Source organism: Rattus norvegicus, chromosome 2, assembly GCF_021556685.1.
Source record: "Rattus norvegicus strain SHRSP/BbbUtx chromosome 2, alternate assembly SHRSP_T2T, whole genome shotgun sequence".
NCBI lineage: Eukaryota > Metazoa > Chordata > Mammalia > Rodentia > Muridae > Rattus > Rattus norvegicus.
The window spans coordinates 196,769,569-196,787,973 of NC_141535.1; the positions used below are offsets into that span (position 1 = coordinate 196,769,569).

The 18,405-nt window shown below is 42.1% G+C and overlaps 1 protein-coding gene across 1 annotated transcript; it reads left to right on the forward strand.

The window, feature by feature from the left end:
• The first annotated feature begins 3,533 nt into the window (after nt 1–3,533).
• Nucleotides 3,534–5,487, forward strand: Kcna3 (potassium voltage-gated channel subfamily A member 3). Its single transcript, NM_019270.4, is given in 1 exon segment — nt 3,534–5,487. A coding segment is annotated over 1 exon segment (1,578 nt). The 5' UTR covers nt 3,534–3,787; the 3' UTR covers nt 5,366–5,487.
• Nucleotides 5,488–18,405: the final 12,918 nt, after the last annotated feature.

The following is an 18,405-nucleotide window of genomic DNA, read 5'->3' on the forward strand; positions in this document are numbered from 1 at the left end:
TAGAAAGGAGACCAGACAGAGGAGGAAGGGAATCTTTTGAGGGTGGGAAGACAGGGAAAGTGGAGTGACTATGATTTTTAAAATACAATATGTACTATATAAAATTATAATAAAATCCATTGTTATATATGTATGTAAATGAATACACAAAATATAATTTCAGTAAATCAATCCAAGGAAGATAGGGAAGCAGAATAACAGAGCACTGATGGAAGAGAGGGAAAGAGTATTTATTTAAAATCACACAAGAATGGTAAGGGAAGGCATTGTTTACTTTTCACATGAAGAATTTTAGATACCATTAGTTATCTAATGAATGTTTCTCTAAAAACCAGAGGAAGAGCGTTTGAGGGATATGGAAGAGAAAGTCTGAAGACCAAGACAGAAATGAACTTGATATGATTCAGGATCACCATGGCCCTGCCTGGCTTCAGTGGCTACAGGTTATCTTGTTACTTCCATACTACTTACATACTTACATACTTTCCTGTGTTGTTAACTAAAAGCGTTGAATTCTTGTATTGTTAACTAAAGGCACAAACTTACGTAGCCTTTCCTCTGAATTCTATATAAGCTGAATTCTCAATAAGGGCAAGATCTATATTTAAAGTTCGTAAGGCACAATACCTAGTATGTGGGTAAGTGTTCCTTCTCCTCTTTAAATGTGGGTTAGGATAGTTCCTAATCCTTTCACATCCTCGGATATCTCAGAGCTTCTCCCAGATGTTGCTTCCCATCTGGTGAGCAAATGCAAAGTTATTTCTATCCCTGCTATGGTCAGTCAGAAGCCAAATCTATATGTAGAGCAAACAGAAAGGCCAAATGCCAAGATTCACTTGCTGCTCGCAAACCTGATGGTTTTTTCTTAGACTTGAATATTGGGGACAGAAATGCAAAGCAGTCAGTCCTGCACAGGCTCTGAGAAGCTGTTTGCTTTGCCACACAGTTCTACACTTAAACATTATAATAATAGTATTATTATCTCACAGGGGTGTCATGAGGATTAATGAGACATCATCAAATCACTTTGAGCTACTCCCCTGGGGGTACTAAATAAATGGTATGTGTTCCCCCTGAAGTGCCACTTTTGACGTTGATTTGTTGCAATGGGTTCAGCTGTCCAACAGGGCTGGAACGCACACACCAGCTTGTTTCCTATAGGCAGCCGAGTAGCCATCAAAAGGCAGTAGTTTTCAGTTCAAATAAATATGACTTGAAAGAGAACAGTCAGCAATCGGAGGCAAATAGGCTGCTCTTACAAATCCAGTATTTATCAAGTGCTCACAGTGATCAGCACGAGTGTTTCCCAGTGTAATATAATACTGCAAACACTGGGTTTGGAAATGATCCAAAATTTTAGGACCAGCTTTGTTACTAACCAACTATGCGAGCTAAACAAACTGCTAAACTTCTCTGGGTCTCAACTACAGAATAAGGGGTGTCCTAATGAGGCCGCCATCAAGGTCTTCCAGACAAGGCAAATCTGTGAAAGGGGTGGGAACAGGCATGCTGAAGGAGAGACACTTCACGGCAAGGAGAAGCGTGTGACCATCCATCACAGGACCATCCTCTGCTCTCATCTCCTCTGCCTTTGATTAATATTAATTTCAGTATTAATTCCTGCAAAAGGCAGAATAAATCACCTTCCCAGTCAGATATAGAAGTGCACGAAACACTCTGTCTTTAAAAATAGGGTCTTTGCCTCTCAGTGAGCTATCCTTGCAAAACTCTGTCTTTCTCATTCTTAGATTTACACATGTAAATATTGCTCAACTGCTCCCCTAATCACTGGTTAAAATAATGAGCCGACCATCGCACAACAGATTGCTCTGAAATTGTGTGTTTATACAGTTTATAAATGATTTATAAATGTATAATTTTATAAATGTATAAGTGATTTATACAGTTGCCGAGGTTTGCTTTTTGTTTTGTTTTGTTTTGTTTTGTTTTGTTTAAATCTGACGATAGACTGTACTCTCTGCAGTGCCCAGCACGGACGGCTGTAAAGACGAAGGAACGATAAAGAACCTGGTGCCTGTTATACCCCCACGAGTTGACTATAGAAACCTGAGGGTGATTGTACTTCCGGCTTAGCTTCTCTCACTCCTCATCCCGGGATCACGATAGGGTCCCGAACTCAGAAGTATCTCCCAGGAGCAGACGGGAATAAATACAAAGCATCTCTTGCTGCGGAATTCAACACAATAAACAAATGCTGAGTCCCCGTGATTTCCAAGGTGCTCTGACAGTTGCTGACAGTAGAAGTTGGGCAAGCCCTCGTTGCCATAGAGTTTGGTGGTTGGGGGAGGTGGTAGGAATGACAACAAATCACTCTTGCATCAAATTGAATTTTCAGCTCACTTCGGAGAATGAGTGGTGTACGTCTAGACAATAGTTCCTCTTTCGCAATCAACAGTAATAATTCAAGGGAAAAACAACAGAATTTTGTAACTCTGGTACTTATACTTGGGGTAGCTAAAATGTTTGGGAACAGAAATTATGTTTAAAGCAACCAGTACACTTTGAAGAAACAGTTGGGGGAGGGGGTGTAAATGTTTTTCTGTAGGCCCAAATCAAGCAAGAGAGGCACCATCTGCAAAATGAAGGCTTTTTCCACATTATCAGCTAAAGCACACCTCAAGCTCCCTACCACACAGGTGTCATGGTATTAAGTAAACTCTAGGTATCAGGCCTGTTTATCACACAGTAAGGTGTGGTGAATTTTCGTTACCACCCCCCCCCCTTATTTTTCCCACTGTCCTGACCAGAAACTTGGCCCTGATTTTATAATGCTTGCCCACACTGAGCTAGCATTATAAAAGTGAGATCTCTGAATGCCTTTAAGGACCCTCTTTTTAAGCTACTGGGAAGACTTTAGACCCTACGTTACCCATTAACTCAGTTCTGCTTCCTTACAGCATCAACACCCAGGTTCTAGCATTCTTCTACCCCAGGATGCTGGGCCCAGAGTATCCTGAACTAGCACAGACAACCTAGCTTGCAGCCCCTCCTCCCAAGACACTCAGGGTCAGGAGGCTCAGCCAGCCCTGGCCCTCCTCGTGCTTAGGACTTTTGTTACCTATTCTGGTGGAACTTGCCCTTCCTGCTGCCCAGACAAAGTATTAAAGAGTGTTAAGGACCAGGAGGGCCTTCGAGTGCTGAGGTGTGGTCCTTGCGCGGGTCTAATAGCCCTGAGATTAGGACTCGACCACGCGCAGGAAGGGAACGCGCGCTGACCAGGGGCGAGCAAGTAGAGCCCAGGAACGTGGTCGGGCGGCCGGGTTCCTCCAAGGCCAGTCTGGCAGGGTAGGGGTTCCGCGGGGTCTGGGTAGTGGGGTGCAAGTCGAAGGCGACCCAGTGACAAAAGAAGGGCGAGGAACAGGGGTGGCAAGCGGAAAGCGGAGCGCGCGCGCGCAGTGGGCGGGAAACCCGGGGGCGGCGGCAGAGAGGCGGGCGCGCGCCTCGCGGGGAGGGGTGTGGAGGAGGGAGGAGGAGGCGTCTGGACGGTGCAGCCGGGCGGGCCGCGCCAGCCCTGACAGAGCCTCGCGGCAGCCGCAGCAACAGGCGGCGGGGCCGGGCTCGTGGGGCAGAGGCGGTGGTGGGGCGGGGAGCTCCAGGAGGAGCGACTCGGAGCTGGCCACCGCCAGCAGGGAAGGAGAGCATCGCCGCCTCCCGCGCTCGGCCGCCGCAGCCCTCCGCCCGCCACCGCGCCCACCCTGCGCTGGACCCCGCGGGCGGCGGCGCGCGCATCCTGCAGAGCCCAGGCTACGCCGAGCTGCCGCCAGACATGACCGTGGTGCCCGGGGACCACCTGCTGGAGCCAGAAGCGGCGGGAGGCGGCGGCGGGGACCCGCCTCAGGGAGGCTGTGTCAGTGGCGGCGGCTGCGACCGCTACGAACCGCTGCCGCCCGCGCTGCCCGCCGCGGGCGAGCAGGATTGCTGCGGGGAGCGCGTGGTCATCAACATCTCCGGGCTGCGCTTCGAGACACAGCTCAAGACCCTCTGCCAGTTCCCTGAGACGCTGCTAGGCGACCCCAAGCGGCGCATGCGGTACTTCGACCCGCTCCGCAATGAGTACTTCTTTGACCGCAACAGACCCAGCTTCGACGCCATCCTCTACTACTACCAGTCCGGGGGCCGCATCCGCCGGCCGGTCAACGTGCCCATCGACATCTTCTCCGAGGAGATCCGCTTCTACCAACTGGGTGAGGAGGCTATGGAGAAGTTCCGTGAGGACGAGGGCTTCCTGCGGGAGGAGGAGCGACCCCTGCCCCGCCGTGACTTCCAGCGCCAGGTGTGGCTGCTCTTCGAATACCCCGAGAGCTCCGGGCCGGCCCGGGGCATTGCCATCGTGTCAGTGCTGGTCATTCTCATCTCCATTGTCATCTTCTGCTTGGAGACACTACCCGAGTTTCGCGACGAGAAGGACTATCCCGCCTCTCCGTCGCAGGACGTGTTTGAGGCTGCCAACAACAGCACGTCGGGGGCCTCCTCTGGAGCCTCCAGCTTCTCGGACCCCTTCTTCGTAGTGGAGACCCTGTGCATCATCTGGTTCTCCTTTGAGCTGCTGGTGCGATTCTTTGCTTGCCCCAGTAAAGCCACCTTCTCCAGAAATATCATGAACCTGATAGACATTGTAGCCATCATCCCTTATTTTATTACTCTGGGCACTGAGCTGGCTGAGCGACAGGGTAATGGGCAGCAGGCTATGTCACTGGCCATCCTGAGGGTCATCCGCCTAGTAAGGGTCTTCCGCATCTTCAAGCTCTCCCGCCATTCTAAGGGGCTGCAGATCCTGGGACAGACACTGAAGGCTTCCATGCGAGAGCTGGGGCTGCTCATTTTCTTCCTTTTCATTGGGGTCATCCTTTTCTCCAGTGCAGTCTACTTTGCTGAGGCAGACGACCCTTCTTCGGGTTTTAACAGTATCCCGGATGCCTTCTGGTGGGCCGTGGTAACCATGACAACTGTCGGTTATGGTGATATGCACCCAGTGACCATAGGAGGCAAGATTGTGGGCTCTCTTTGTGCCATCGCAGGTGTCTTGACCATTGCATTGCCGGTTCCTGTGATTGTTTCCAACTTCAATTACTTCTACCACCGGGAGACAGAAGGGGAAGAGCAAGCCCAGTACATGCACGTGGGAAGCTGCCAGCACCTCTCCTCTTCAGCAGAGGAGCTCCGAAAAGCCCGGAGTAACTCCACTCTGAGTAAGTCGGAGTATATGGTGATCGAAGAGGGGGGTATGAACCACAGCGCCTTCCCCCAGACCCCCTTCAAAACGGGCAACTCCACTGCCACTTGCACCACCAACAATAATCCCAACTCCTGTGTCAACATCAAAAAGATATTCACTGATGTCTAATAGATGATACGATTGCCATTCTGTGCCCAGTATTGTGTGGAACATGCCCCCTTGGTCTGTGTATGCCCTTGATTTATACATTTCCAGACCATTCATCAAGGAAAGTACATGAAGAAGTGGAAAAGCACACTTCATTCTCCCTCTCCCTATTGCTTCATACTGAAACAGGTGCCTGGTTTTGCAAGTGGGCTGCATTCTCTCAGCTCTTTTTCTCTCTCCCTCTCTCTCTCCCTGTTTCTTAATTTTGTGAACAACAAACTTACATTAAGCTTGGTTTCTTGTGCAAGCCCTAAAGCTACATCCTGAGAGGAAATGAAACTATAGAGTCAGAGTAACTGTGTGACCTCAAAAATCAAAAGATAGTTGTTTCTTTACTAAGTAAAGGAGGCAGAACTTAAATGATGCTCCTGTTCGGTGGACTTTTCAACATTATTTCCTGACTAAGTGTAACTACTTAACCTCTGGATGTGTGGGTGGAAAGTCTAACTAGAGTGTTGACGTGTAAACCCTCTATAATTTTTTTTTTTTGGACTGGCCTTTCAGTATGAATCTCCCCTCTAAGAATTTCAGGTTCACAATAACTTTGAACCAAAAGGGAAATGCCCCAAATGTCCTGATCTGACTATTAACTCTTCGGAGTTTGCAAAGCATTTTGAAAACATTAGACACAGATTCCAATGAAGTTGTGAGTTCATGCCCAAGTCAATATCTACGAAAGTCTAGAAACTCATTTTCAGTGCTGCCAGGAGAAACAACAGAAATTCCTGATGCATCTGAGAGATAAGCTTCTGCAGTATCACAGGAAGATTAAAGTGGCAGACACCCCTTCCAGCGGAAGTTACTAATTCGGACCTGACTGATGCAGTTCCCATAGCAACCCGTGTTTCCTGGGAAACCCGAAAAAGGTTGTCATGGCATCTTTTGCTCTCTAGCCCCACCCCCACCCCAGGCCGTGCCGTTTCTACAGTAACCTTTCCAGATGGTTCCTACTTACACGACTTCATAAGAAAAAACACTATTTGAATAAAGCGCACAAATTAAGTGAAAGACTATATAGAGGTGAAATGAATCACAAAATGCTTTTTTACATTTTATATAAATCATTGATGTTATCCCATAACGACTGGATCAGAAAGGAAACTGTCGTCTTTGAAATGTTACATGTAAGGCATGATCTGAATTAAATTATGTCAGCTGTTTGGTAACAATTTTTAAAGATGCTTCTGTACAGTTCTTTCACTAAGAAATGACAAGTCAACAGATGAAATGAAAACAGCAATATAAACATGGTCTGTACATAAGCAAGTGAGAGTCAGTGTACCCGAAGTCTTACACGATACCTTCAGATTTCCTCAATTAAAAAGAAAAAGGGAAAAAGAAAAGCATCCAGATCCTACAACAGGACTGTCACCGTTCACAGCACTGGAAAAGCAAAATCAACCTCAAACATATGAGGGATGCACAATTTAATGAGTGGATTAGAGTCAGTGAAGAGGACCACCAGGAAATGATCAGACTTGAACGAACGCCTGCGAATTTCAGCCACATGCTGAACGCTGCCAGCTGAGAGAGAGAATCAGGTGAGCACTGTGCTGTGTGTTCCCTAAGAGTAGGGAGCATTTCTGTTCACAACTAGGTTTATATTTGCAAAGCAGACAGTGTTTATTAATGCCACTTGCCTTTAGAAAGATTAAGAAATTCTTCCCATTTTCCCCATGTTTCTGGTTATCTTTTGGTTTTTGTTGTTTAGGGCAAAGGGGTACAGAAAAATTCCCTTCTGAACAGCCTTTACCCAAGCTGACCTGAAAAGTACTCCATTGCTTCGACCAACCCTCTTGGCTTCTGAACAATTTGTTTCCCCCTTTCAAATGAGTAAAAGGCAAGTCCTACAACTGCTAGGTTAGAAGCCCAGTTTAATTTACATAATTACTTAGTGGTATCATTCTTGAAGCAACAGCTTAAAATTGAAATATGATGAGCATTTTATTTCAACATAGTTTCTTTGCTTATGTGCGTTGTGTGAATTATGCACAATTGCTTTTGGAGTTCGATGACATATAGTCTGTCCCTGTAGAGTACATGACTGTAACCTCATTTTTAAAGCTCATAAAATCATTTCAGGTAATCTCTTATAATCCTACCTAATAATGTATTCATGCATTTGAAAGAGTAGAAAATATTAATGGAAACTATAACAGGAAAGATAGAGGAAACACACACACACACACACACACACACACACACACACACACAAAGATAGAGGCAACAATTTATGTCTACCTAACTGCTGTTTGTTCTTTGTGTCTAAATAGGATTTTTACCTACTTCCCTTTGCTTGTTTGACCTTTGAACGTGGATCTGCATTTTGATCTAACAGTTGATATTCTTGGTAGAGAGACCGCTCTTTCATGACCCCTTTTGATGTTAAACACATTCTAGCAATTACATAAAAGACCTTAACATAAAGGTAACAATTTTATTCCCACGTAGAAATGCAAACACCTTGATTAATTCAGTAAATAAGTAAAGTTAGACCGTATATTTTATGCTTCTTAAATAAGAGGAGTTTGAAGGAGACCCTCTGTTTTCTTAACCAGAGAAATAGCTCAGGTTTTGAGTCATAGCTTTCAGGTGATGTAATTGCTTCCAGTCGCCATATTGGAAACTCCTTAAAGGTTATAGGTTTTGTGTTTCGATGTAGGGATGCTTGATGTTTTAGGTTCAGAAAGTGGTGCCTTGTGTCAGGTGAATGCTGCCACCTTACATTAGTATTTCAGGCTTTTACTGAAGTGGCTGAAGGAAGCTCTTCTGCAGTCATACAGCAAGGTCTGGCTCCTGTTTCTGCTAAATGACCTTGAGAACATTACATAACTTCTCTGTTCCTTATTTTCTTTTTAGTAGTATAAAAGTAATAAATAGTACTCCACACATTTGTTGTATTAAAAAAGTTCATGATATTCATCAAATTAAGAGATTACTTGTGGTCACTACTTATTTAACATTGAATAATTAATACAAAGCTTTATGAACAAGCAATCAGCAATGTTTTCCTATTTCCTTTCTGTAATAACACAATTAGCATTTATTAAGGAGCAACAGTGTCCTGGACACTTGTCAGTTCTATAAGGTAAGTGCCATTAACTTTATTTTAAAGAGGATGAAAACTAGATGACAGAGGTTAAAATGATTCCCTATGACTTCAAGCTAGTAAGACACCTAGCCACAACTAAATGTTAGGTCATTATGACTCGAAAACCATGCTAGTTTTGCTGGGTGTCTTGAAAGACAAAATAAATCCCATATGCTTTTAAATTTAACTTTGGTCCATGTTACTAATTAATGCATAGAAACCTATTCTCTTCAGCTCACTGAAAAGTAACCCTTTCTTAATAATAAAGTGTGTATAACCAGGAGAATTAAAGCTAAATTACTTACTAGACAGAGATTGGCTTTCCTGATAACCAAAGGTTCTTTTCTCATGTGATTGATGTGTCTGGATTTAACCCTCGAGAGCATAATTAATCATATTAGAGATGCCTGCCAGGATAAGGGCATTTCTCTGTTTTTATATTAATTTCCTGGTTGTATGTGTTTTAGTTGGCCATGTGATAAAGAGCATTATGTAAATTGTTACACTTTTCATTTTCTGTTACTTCACTTACATTACTGAGGAACCATGCCAGAAAGCAATGTAAACATTTTAACTCCTGCAAGAAAGTAAGAATTGCTTACACCAGGAGAGAAAGCAGGAAATTCTCGAAGGTCACTCCAACTTGTGGCACTGGCGGCTCACCTAGTCTCTCCATTTGTCATTAAGAGACAGACCAAAAACCATTAGGACATAAATCCTAAATCTTTTATAACATGACCATGGATAGTGATTTGGGCTTAGAATAAGATGCTAATGAGTCTACATTTGCCAGTGACAATTAGCTTTGCCAGCGACAGGCTTCACTGTTGAACTTAGCAGAACGTTTTGAGTGTTGAAATGAGATCCTTGTGAGTTATGTGCCTGGATGGATGCAGTTCCTCAGCACCCTTGGAAGGTGGTTGTGCCCCACAGCCATACAAGTTAGCGTTCATGGTTTCTTTTTCTTGTATGGTGTTTTAAACTCACGTTATGCCAAATTCAAATATGGCAAAAAAAAAAAAAAAAACCATAGACACCTACATGGAAAAGAAAGTGTTATTTCTAAGCTTCTAAACAGAATGTCAGGATTGATGAACACGCACTGGGACAGAAATTTAAGTTTGTGCTTTAGATAAAACTTATTTACATGTTTGTCGTGTAACACACGCAAGCAACAGCTTTGTACACAGCATATAACTACAGCACATATATGTGAAGTGCTTACTCCTCTGAGAGCCATGACTATGTCTTCTTCACATTTAAATTTTCAACATCTCTGCAGCAATTTCCAGCCCTTTCCACCTCTCAGCTGTAAATAGAAGTGATAACCCCTCCAGCTAAGAAATGCAGGGAAGCATGTGCCCCCGGTCTGAAGGCTTACGGAAACACTAAGACAGAGGTGAGAAGTTCTAGGCCTGGAAGAAGCTATTTAGGGACTGAGTCTTATGGTGGGATTTCTTTTTCCTTTCTGTTTGGTAATGCTCCCTTTCAACTAAGGAATATAGAATTACTGCTTTGTAGGATTTTCTATGTTTCGCTGAGGTGTGTGTGTGTGTGTGTGTGTGTGTGTGTGTGTGTGTGTGTGTGTGTGTGTGTTTATTCATTTGGGTTTTTTTATGAGTGTATTTATCTTTGAGGAAATATAAATTAGAGGGAGTTTTTTTTTAAAGGAAGGGAAAGCTATACAAAGCCCAAACTGTATTTAACAAAAACTGTAACTTCCTGCCAGAAAATGGCCAGGGTTGTGTGGCATTTGATAATAGTATTCATCATAAATTCATTCTCAAATTGCAAATACAGTCCTATGATTTCAACTTGTTAGAAGCTTTATGACTGTTTGTCTTGGTTTTTAATGGTTCTATGGTCTAATTTTGTCTTCCAAACTGCAAAGAAAATACATTTACAAAGGAATGTTCTCCCTCCCTCCCTCTTCCTCCTTCCTTCTTCCTCTTACCTCTCCATCAGATGCATTTTCCTTGCACTTCAGAATTTGTACCGTCAGCCATCACATGCATTTCATGGAGACCTGGAGAAGAGGTTCCAGCACTTCCTTGAGTTATTGTTATCATAATCTAAGAGGATGGGAACTGTGCTCTGAAAACATCGGAGTGGGTTGGGGATTTGGCTCAGTGGTAGAGCGCTTACCTAGCAACCGCAAGGCCCTGGGTTCGGTCCCCAGCTCCGAAAAAAAGAGAAAAAAAAAGAAAAAAGAAAAAACATCGGAGGTTCTGCTCAGTAGTAATATAGCCGTCGAGTAAGCCATAAACGGTGTTTCAGCATATCCAAGGAATGTTCAGACACAGCAGACAGTGGGGCCTTGCCTTCATTTATGGAAGAAGCATAGAAGTAGGGCATGCATTTCTTTTTCCAAAAGGCTCCAAAGCTGGAACTGTCACAGTACAAAGACTCTTGGGAATTCCTGTTGAGATCCCCCACAAACTTTTACTAAGAAATTTATGGTGCTCTTCTTTCTCTTTTTAAAATGTAGAAGTCATCTCCACCTTGCAGGGTTTTGTGGTGGCTGCTCCCACTGCATAGTAAGCTTGAGCATTCAAGCCAGGTCCATATGACTTAGTCCAGCACCTTCTTGATGTGTTACCTTCTCGTGACAGATTTGCCTAACCAGTCTACTTACCATTGCAGTCCCATGACATGTCCTTTGTTCTTTATTCAGTATTCCTTCCAACATAGTATATATTTTATTTATTAGATTTATTAATTATTTTCTCTTTCCTTCCTTGAGGTCATGACCTGGAATAGTACCTGAAATAACATTTGTTCTCAATGCGTATTTATTGGGGGAAGATATGGATTTTCTTATCATGCATCGTTTTTCGCTGTGTGGGGCTCAGACTCCTCACCAGGATCTTATGAACAAAGTTCCTGCAGTTCTGTCCACTGGGGAGGCTTCTACTTAGTATAACATACATCAGATTCTTACAAGAAGTTCTCCCCAGTTGTAAAGATGGATTCCCTTAATATAAATAACTTAGCTGTGGACATCGTCAAGGGTGCTTAGAACTTAGAATGTCTCCCAGAGACATATGGTTCCTACATAGTAGCTAACAGAGTACTTGTTATAAAGATTGCCCCTCATTCATGGTTGCAATTTATTGGCCCATGTAGTACAGAAAATCTGAACAAACTAATGATTCCCCAGAGGACTTCATCTTTCTATTAAACAAAAATACTGCCATGATTTCAGATGTGTTCTCTTTTGCCAGAAGTGGAATTCTCCTTATTTGAATAGAAATATTTCTCTATACCCCTTTTGAATTTTCTCCATTCTCTTTGTCTCCTGAGTAAACCAGACCAGTGGATGACCTGAATGTTTCCTCTGCGTATCCAGGTGGTGCCATTTTCTCACTAAAGGTGTCATCAAATTAAAATCAACAGGTGTTTGAATTTCCATATGTAGACCAGCAGAATGTGAGAACTCCTTTTAGCAGCTTATCAAATAAGCCTACATGAGACAGAATACTCTATTTTGAAAATAGTGTTAGATCTCTTAAATGTCAGAAAACAAAAATTAGAAAGGAATACCTTAATTTCTTATTTTTTCATGCTTTTAATTTTTTTGATTGTGCATGTATTTACAGGTGGGTGGGTGTGTCCCACAATACCAGTGGGACAAGACAGCTAACTTTCAGGAGTTGGTTCTCTTTTTCTGCCATATGAATTGTACGAATCAAACTCATGTCATTATGCTTGGTGGCAAGTGCCTTTACCCACTGAGCCATTTTGCTAGTACCCATCTGTCAGATTTCTAAATGGCCACATTTACTGGGTAGATAAAACTAAAGACAATTTCTCCAAGAAAAACTATTGTTTAATTGCTTTTTTCTAGATTATATAGATCTCTTAGCTGCAAGCATTTTATTGGTTTGAGCAAAACAGTTTATTATGTATGATATGTAAAATTTAGATATTTTACTTACGGACCTAGATCTGTGAATTTTAGAGGCATATTAGTAGTGGACTTCAATATTCCTGATATTACTGAAAGTAGTGTTGGTTCAATTTCAAAGGTTTGTTTTCCAATGATTTTCCAGGATTTTTTTGACAATGCTCATATCTTTCATAATTGCTAACTTTAAGTACTGCTGTGCTTGAACCTGTTATTGCTTGCCAAGAGTTCATAACTTCCAAGACCTCAATCAGGAAACTGTAAAAAATAAAGCAAGAAAATGTTCTAGTCTTTGGATTTATTCATTATCCTTTAGCTGGTAGAACTGTAGAACTTACAGGAAATGTAGCCAATTTTAAGTCCTTTAATAGATATCAAAGTACAGACACTCTGTAAGAGCAAAGTTCCCATAAATTTACAATTTTTTTTAGAATGGCTCCAGCCCTCTCATCAAATACACATTGTTCAGTAGGCTGAGTATATTTCTTTCATTTTGGGACTTGATAGTTATGAGTTGCTTCTTTGCAGATGAATGGTTATTAATCTTTGACCATCTTTGTCCCCCTTTTGAGTAGGTGTCTTAAATTATAGGTCATCATTTTTTATAATACCTCCTGTACCTTCTTTATATAAATGATTTTGATATTTAGTGACTTTTTTCTTTTCAACCCACTTTTTTTTTTATTAACTTGAGTATTTCTTATTTACATTTCGAGTGTTATTCCCTTTCCCAGTTTCCGGGCCAACATCCCCCTAATCCCTCCTCCTCCCCTTCTTTATGGGTGTTCCCCTCCCCATCCTCCCCCCACTGCCACCCTCCTCCCATCAATCACGTTCACTGGGGGTTCAGTCTTAGCAGGACCAAGGGCTTCCCCTTACACTGGTGATCTTACTATGAGGTCAGAGTCCAGGGTCAGTCCATGTATAGTCTTTAGGAGGTGGTTTAGTCCCTGGAAGCTCTGGTTGCTTGGCATTGTTGTTCATATGGGGTTTCAAGCCCCTTCAAGCTCTTCCAGTTCTTTCTCTGATTCCTTCAACGGGGGTCCCGCTCTCAGTTCAGTGGTCTGCTGCTGGCATTCGCCTCTGTATTTGCTGTATTCTGGCTGTGTCTCTCGGGAGAGATCCACATCCGGCTCCCGTCTGCCTGCACTCCCCTGCTTCATCCATCCTGTCCAATTGGGTGACTGTATATGTATGGGCCACATGTGGGGCAGGCTCTGAATGGGTGTTCCTTCTGTCTCTGTTTTAATCTTTGCCTCTCTATTCCCTGCCAAGGGTATTCTTGTTCCCCTTTTAAAGAAGGAGTGAAGCATTCGCATTTTGATCATCGTCTTGAGTTTCATGTTCAACCCACCTTTTATCCATTAACATAAGCATCCTTATTACTTTTGTTGTTGTTGTTCCTACAGAATTACAACTTTATCCACTTTTATCAACTATTAAGTTGTTGTATGGAGTTTGTGTGTAGGGTGTGTGTGTGTGTGTGTGTGTGTGTGTGTGCACATATTGGTGGATATGTGTTTGTGTGGGTGCATGTGTACGTATGCAGAGGCATGCGCACATGTGTGCACATGCATATAGAGGCCAGAGGCCAACCTTGGGTGCTATTCCTCAGGAGTTATCCTCCTCGTTTTGTTAGATAGGATCTCTCGTGGCCCAGGGCTTACCAAGCAGGCTAGACTGGCTAGACAATCAACTGCAGGGTCTCCTCCTGTCTCCACCTCCCCGGGATGAGTTTACAAGCTCACAGGCCCACACCCAGGCCTCAGGTGGATCCTGGTGATCAAACGTAAGCCCTCATGCTCGTACAGCAAATACTTTACCAACCGAGTCATCCCCCCAGCCTCCATGCTCTATTATTCTTATTCAGTCATTTCAAAGTCTTTGACAGGAAGTTATAAAAGTTAGGTCCTGGTTCTTCCTCCCAGCCCCATGCTCCCAGGAGTAAGACTCAGATTCAAGATATATTTACAAATACCTTGGCCATACAGCTAGGCTCTACTCTGACTAGATCATAAGGTAGATAACCCAACATTTTAACCTACATTCTGCCGCCAGGCTGGTTAGCTATGCTCAGGTACCGTGTATCCGTCTCATCGCATCTCCCAGGAGAATCTCCCATGCCTGGCTCTATCCCAGAATTCTTCCCGCCTCCCAGAAGTGCCACCAGTTTCCTGCCTAAGCCATAGGCCATAGGCTTTTTAACTGACTGGTGACACATCCATACAGTACACAAGGTATTCTATCTGGAAGAAGAAGTGGATGTGTAAGTTTTAAAACACAAAACCCAGTCACTTTTACTGAAGGTCATAACAGTCCCAAAGCAAGTAGAGCTGACCAGAACCATCTCAAGCAAGACAGACAGGCTATAGGAGCACCAGGAAAAGAAGAGGTACTGAGGTTCTGAAATGGAGGCCAGATCGTCCATGTTACTAGTGTTTCCTTCCTAATGGCAATTAATAATTAGATCATTGGAATTTTCATATTTTCATAATAAAAACTAAGCATATTTTGAATATACTTCTACTTTTTTACTCAAGAAAAAATAGTGTAAAGAAAGTATGTCTTTGGTCAGTATGATCAAGTGTAATCCAAACGAACAAGAAAAAAAAAATGTTTCTACAGATTGCCCAGTTCACAGTAGGCTTCAGTTTGTAGCTCCGTGAATGAGCAATTCTCCCACCAAAAACACATGGTGAAACTCCAGATCTCCATCTTTGGATATTTACTCACGGTTTAGGGACATCTGCTAAGGCCAGCAGTGTATTTGAGAAACCGTCTTCCCTATGATAGATAATGTTCACACATTCAACCTAGATTTAACAGTCTTCATTTGTGCCTTTGTGAGTTTTCTTTGTATTAAAAACTAAGCAAATGTTTTGATGGCATAACTCTAATTTTAATGTATCCTTTGTGTATCCACTCAAAATACTTATAGTAAATACTCAACAGTGTGTCGGGCACAACACAACGCAGTAGGAACTGACTCTTGTAACATATAAAATGTGTACTATATGCCACTCTCCATTCTAGATTCTGGGTAAAATTGAAAACCATATTGTCGTTATATATAATGCAAATTAATCTCTATATTTCTAAGAATGTTTCTAGTGGGAGGAGAAGGAAGTCACCAACCTTGAAGATTTTATTTATTGCTTCTTCACAACCCCTGATGGTGTAGTTTTTGTTGTCTTAATTCTTTAAAGTACTGTATCACTGTGCATAGTCCTAGTTTAAGGCTAAGTAGATGTGTGATGAAAAGCTAGGCCCAACACTGATTGCACAGCTTTCTCCCCACCCCCTTCCCTTTCTTTCCCATCCTGTCTCTGTGTCTCCTTCTCCCTCTCACAGCTCCTCACCCGTCTCCTTCCATGTAGTACCTCGCTAAGCACAGAACTTCTGTTCAGGTCAGAGTTCTCATTTTAGTTTGCCGCAGTAAGAGATTGAACCAACCAAGAAGCCTTCGGAAACCATTGAGAAGATAGTACATTTTCCTAAGAATCACTTGAAACTTGTCAGATGGCCTTGAGGACAAGGATAATTTTTTTCCAAAGCACACTATCTTACTGGCTTAGAATAGATCCTGGGTCGTTATTAATGGAAAAATTATAACTGGCATAATCTGAAACTTTACAATTTGCAATCTGAAGTCATTCAAAATACAGTCTACAATTTTTTAAATGGTATTTCTTGAACCTGACAGGCAACAGTAAGAGAACTCGAAGTTTGAAATATTCATGAATGGAACTTTTCTATTAACATAAACTCTGTAATTTCAAATGCTAAATATACTGTAAATTATTGAGTCTTCTCTATCCAACAGGTCCCTCAAGAGCCCCACATAAGGAACTGCGGCGTGACCCTGACCAGAACGAGGCTCAGTTTCAGGCTGCTTGGATGACAGTGCAGTGGCGGTTATACATTTTCATCTCAGTTAATATTCAGAGATACGTTGCCAACCGATGCTTCACGTGAAGGAAAGAACTCAAAGCTGGAGGCTACCCTTCATATTATGAGTGGTACAAATAAAATTGAGCAAGAGATAAAGAGGAACATTCAAATTTTAAAACAATAATCATTAAGGTATCACGTCAACCTACTGACATTGTGGTAGAGTCAAATCGTCCCAAAACAATAATCAGTGTCACGGATAAAGACAGCCTAGTGTGTGTTTCTAGCAAGCCAACTACTGTCGTATTCTTTTCTCATTTAAGTACTGGACTTTATTTAATTGTGGGCTGTGTTTCTATAGCCTATGTTCTGGATTATGTTTAGCTTTATCTGTGAGGGTGTGCTTACACCAAAGGCTTCAGTGGTAGATTAGCCGTCCACACAAATAAGTGAAGTCAGCACTGTGCCCAGGCGAACGGTGGTAAAAACAGACTTGCCTAAAAGAAATGTGCCTTGCTCCATGAAACATTCTTTTATTTTTTAATTCAAAGGGATAGTTTACAAATTAGATTTTAGGTAGGTTTTAGTTTACCTTAATTTTACAAGAGTGTATCTCAGTGCTTATTCTATGTTTCAGTTGTCTATGTTACCTACATTCTAATATTTCGTTACATCTAGGCAGTTCCTACTTATTAAAGTCTATTTTATTTTCACAGGATATTTGGTATGGTAAGACAAAGTACATTCTTAAAGCTATATATAATATTTCATTTGATGTTTATAACTTTTCCTTCAAAATTATATGTGTAAAAGATTCTTTGACTCATTTTCTATTTTTATATTCTTTTAGAAACGGAACTCTTTTTCAATGTAAAAAATAAAGGCAAATTTTTAGTTGGAAAAGAGACTTGAGAAGTCATGAAGATGGCTTCCCACTTGGGGACATTTAACTTTCGTGCCATTATTGTGTTTACTGCGACATCGAAGCAGAATGGTGGCTTCTCTGTATATGATTTCATACGCCTTATGGAAAGTCAAACTGTGAACACAGAGTATGTATACTACTTTACTCGTCTCCATAGTTCATTATCAAAATATGCCTGAAGAACTGAGTGAAAAGCAATGAGTACTTTTAGAAGCTTAACTACTATAAGAATATGGCAGTCTCGAGGCCAGGATTATAAGTTTTATGATGACCTACAAAAAATACAATGCTGACTTTCATTATCTACAAGACTCTTAACTAAATACCCATTCATACAGTAACTCCCAAATAGGCAGAAATACAATCCAGGTAACTTTCTTTGAGGCAACGTCTAAAATGAATTTTTAACAATCTGGTAATTTCTCCATGGTCAAAACTTGGGAGGCCATATCACTATGGTTTTAGTGGAGATAAACGGGTAGCAACTCTCTTCGGTCTGAGTGACGTGAGCCTCCAGTCGAGATGGATTAAGTGATCAGTCCGTTAAAGTGAGAATACAGCCATCACCTTGTTTTTGTTCGTGCTCACTCGAGTAGTAGAGATACTAGCATGGGGAATAGTCAGCCCTTTGCAGTCATCTGACTCCTCATAACTGATGGTCACAGCCTGGTTGGCAGTAAAGCGAGCAATCCTGGCAGATGGGGAAAAAAACAGGGGTTCTTAAACTTTCAGATGTGTTTTTTGTACAGATCAGTAGGTGTTGCAAAGTTATGCAAGAACTACCTTCATACAACAATACAACTTTAAGCAATGTAATATATGTGATAGTTTTATGATTAGAGGCTACAGTTTTGAATAAAGATAAAACCTGGACTTCTACCCACATACACCAAAGAAAAGCCCAGAACAGTTTCAGATGCATAGCATACCAAAACATTCACATAAAGAGTAGTAAAAGTAGCATGAGCTTAGGCTACAGGATCCTGGCATTCTTACCCTCTGCCGGCCTCTGGGACCCCAGAGAAGTCATTACCATTGCTAGGCTTTGGTTTCTTGGATTGCAGAGTGTGTGCACCAGGTTCAGCAAACTCAAAAACCCTTTCCAGTTACCAAATCCTATTATACACATTTCTTTAAAAATGCTTTGAAGAATACTTACCTAGGAAGTATTCTAAAGAATAAATTGA